We start from the raw sequence: 2,500 nt of genomic DNA on the forward strand, positions 1-2,500 counted from the left end.
CAGCAGCGAGGACATTTCACGGTGGAAGTCGTCGGTAAGGCCTTGATACTGTCGCTTGACCGTGGACAGGTCGCCAGAGCCGCGCTGTAAAAGGGACGCGAGCAACGCCTGCGAGCCGCAGTACTCCCGCACAATCGTGAGGATGTTCTCCACGTTCATGCGGATCGTCGCGCAGTCTGTGTGCAACAGCGAGCGCTGAGTGAGGTAGGCCAAATACGTGTTGTGCGCTGTGCGGATGTCGTCCATGGAGGCGCACTGCTCCACCGCCTTGAGGAGCAGGTCTTGTGCCACGGTGCACACTTCCGCCACCAGGTAGGACCACAGGTTATTGACGAAGTGATTGAGCTGAAGTCCGAGGAGGTGCGCGTCAGCAGCTACTTCGCGCCACGCCGACCTCTCCTGCATAGTGCGCTGCACGCTGCTGATCAGACGGTCCAGCACCACGTTCTGCCGCCACGCCTTCTTCAGAGCTACTTCCGCCACCTTGACGCGAAACATCAGCCGAAAGAGTCGGCGGTAGACTTTCATGGCCCCGTGATCAAAGACGTTGTTGAGAGGCGGGGGCAGCGGCATTGTCATGACGAAGGCATCCCAGCCGAGCTTTGCTTCATCCTTCACCAACTCGCAGTGAAGCAAGGCGAAGCGGTCCGTGTCGAGGTGCCGCGCGCAGGGGGTGATCTCAGCGAGCGCACTCTGCACCTGGTCTCGCACCACCGACACCGAGACAGCGCTGCTCATCTTCGATAGGACTGGCTCCAGTTTCGTGATGAGCAGCTCGTAAAAGTCGCCGTAGCCGACCAAGAGGAAGGCGTTTACGAGTCGCAGCACCTCGTGCAGCTGAAACTCCTCCCGTATGAGCCGAAGCACCGCCGTGTTGGTGAAGACGAGCGCACGGTGCACAACGGCCGGAAGCGTGTCAAAGGTCGCTCGCTCCGCCTCGGCAACAAGTGACGGGTCCATCCTCCACTGCTTGGCGCGGCAGCACCGGCAGATGAAGCGGATGTTCTTGGTGACGAGCAGGATGTCCTGCGCGACGTTCTCTGGGACGGTTCTCGGAAGCATCTCCGTGTTGAGAACGTACTTGGCGACCCAGAAGTTCTCCGCCGCGTCATCAATGCCGTCCATAGGCACGATGTAGAACTCGCGCATCGGGTCGCACACGTCCCCCTTCGTGATGCTCTCTACCGTCATGTGCAGCAGTGGACTCACCGTCTCGATATAAATATCATGCAGGAGAGAGGCAAGGCGATGCGAACCGTGCTGGACGAGCTGCTGCATCCTGGAGGCCAACTCTCCACCCTTGACATGCTGCGTCTCGCGGAGAACGCAGTCCATCACCCACAACTTGGGATGCACACGCTTGTAGGCGACAACAAGGTCGCCCATGTGCAGCGGCGGGCTGCGTCGTTCGCGCAGCATAGACACGAGATAGTGGTACTGGGTCAGCTGCCGGCGCAACGCGCTGCGCAGACTCTGCTGAAGAAACGAGTCGCCGGTAGCGCTCGGCTGGCGGAGTGCCACGTCGATGTGTCGCGCCAGCACACCGCACTCTTGAAACACCTCGGCGGCCTGCTGCTGCATTGCGCCACCCGTGTCCGGTGCTAGCCGATACACGTCGGCGCTGGGGTCGTAGGTGAAGTACTGTGTGTGATTCACGCCCATCCACATGAACAGTACGTCGGCGTAGAAGAGACTGTTCTCGATTGGTCGGCCGCCGTCTCGCGTGGCCTTGACGCTGGTGAGCCCATCAACGGGACTGAAGTCGCCTGGGCGCTCCGAACCCCCTGACGGGTCGTGGCGGGTGGTGGTCGTGGCGGTGGAAGCGCCAATGCTAGGAAGCGAGCCTCTACGGTAGTCCGCCAGACTTCGCTCTCGACTGCCGCTCTGCCGCAGCGCACCCGATGCGCCGAACAGCTTTCCAGGCAACTCGTGATCCGCCAGTATGGGACGGAGGATAGCAGCGCCCGAGGTGGCGTCGCTCGGACTCGAGGTGGAGACCGTCCGCGAGGATGTACCGGGAGCGGTGCTTGCTCTCGTCCATACGGCGGCTGAAGACGGGCGCTGCTGGTTGCCTGCGTTGCCACCGCCCGATTCCTTGTTGATCGGTGCCGCGGCGGCGTAGAACGGAATGGCACGCGACCCGCTAGAGCTGCCCACCGTCATGTCCCGACGAGGAAGCGCAAACTCGTTCGATCGCGGTACCGACGACGGCATGGATGGACTGCTGGCGCTTGCCGTTCCAAGTACGGCGGTCGTGTGGCTACTTCGCGGGGAGGCCGTTGGGAGCTGCTCGGCCAACGGAGAATGTCCTGCCCTCGAGTCGCCCATGGCCTGCACCGGCGAGACGGTGTCGCGCGGCGAGGACATGCTGCAAGCACACTCACTCGAAAGCCCACGCGCAAGCTCGCGTACACAGCGCCCTCTTGAAGAACAGGAGAGAGGAGAATGAAAAGCCCGTCAAGAAGATCATCAAGACTCTCCTCCACGCCGTCTGCATGAG

The 2,500-nt window shown here is 61.9% G+C and overlaps 1 protein-coding gene across 1 annotated transcript in view; it reads right to left on the reverse strand.

Annotated features, from left to right (window-relative positions):
* Nucleotides 1–1,668, reverse strand: part of LMJF_28_2760 (putative gamma-tubulin complex subunit) — a gene marked incomplete at both ends in the record, with an annotated part of 1,785 nt that extends 117 nt beyond the window's left edge. The window contains one exon of the mRNA XM_001684510.1: nucleotides 1–1,668. This exon is cut by the window's left edge and continues 117 nt beyond it. Coding sequence (XP_001684562.1) covers nucleotides 1–1,668 — 1,668 coding nt within the window.
* Nucleotides 1,669–2,500: the final 832 nt, after the last annotated feature.

Source organism: Leishmania major, chromosome 28 (genome assembly GCF_000002725.2).
Source record: "Leishmania major strain Friedlin complete genome, chromosome 28".
Taxonomy (NCBI): domain Eukaryota; phylum Euglenozoa; class Kinetoplastea; order Trypanosomatida; family Trypanosomatidae; genus Leishmania; species Leishmania major.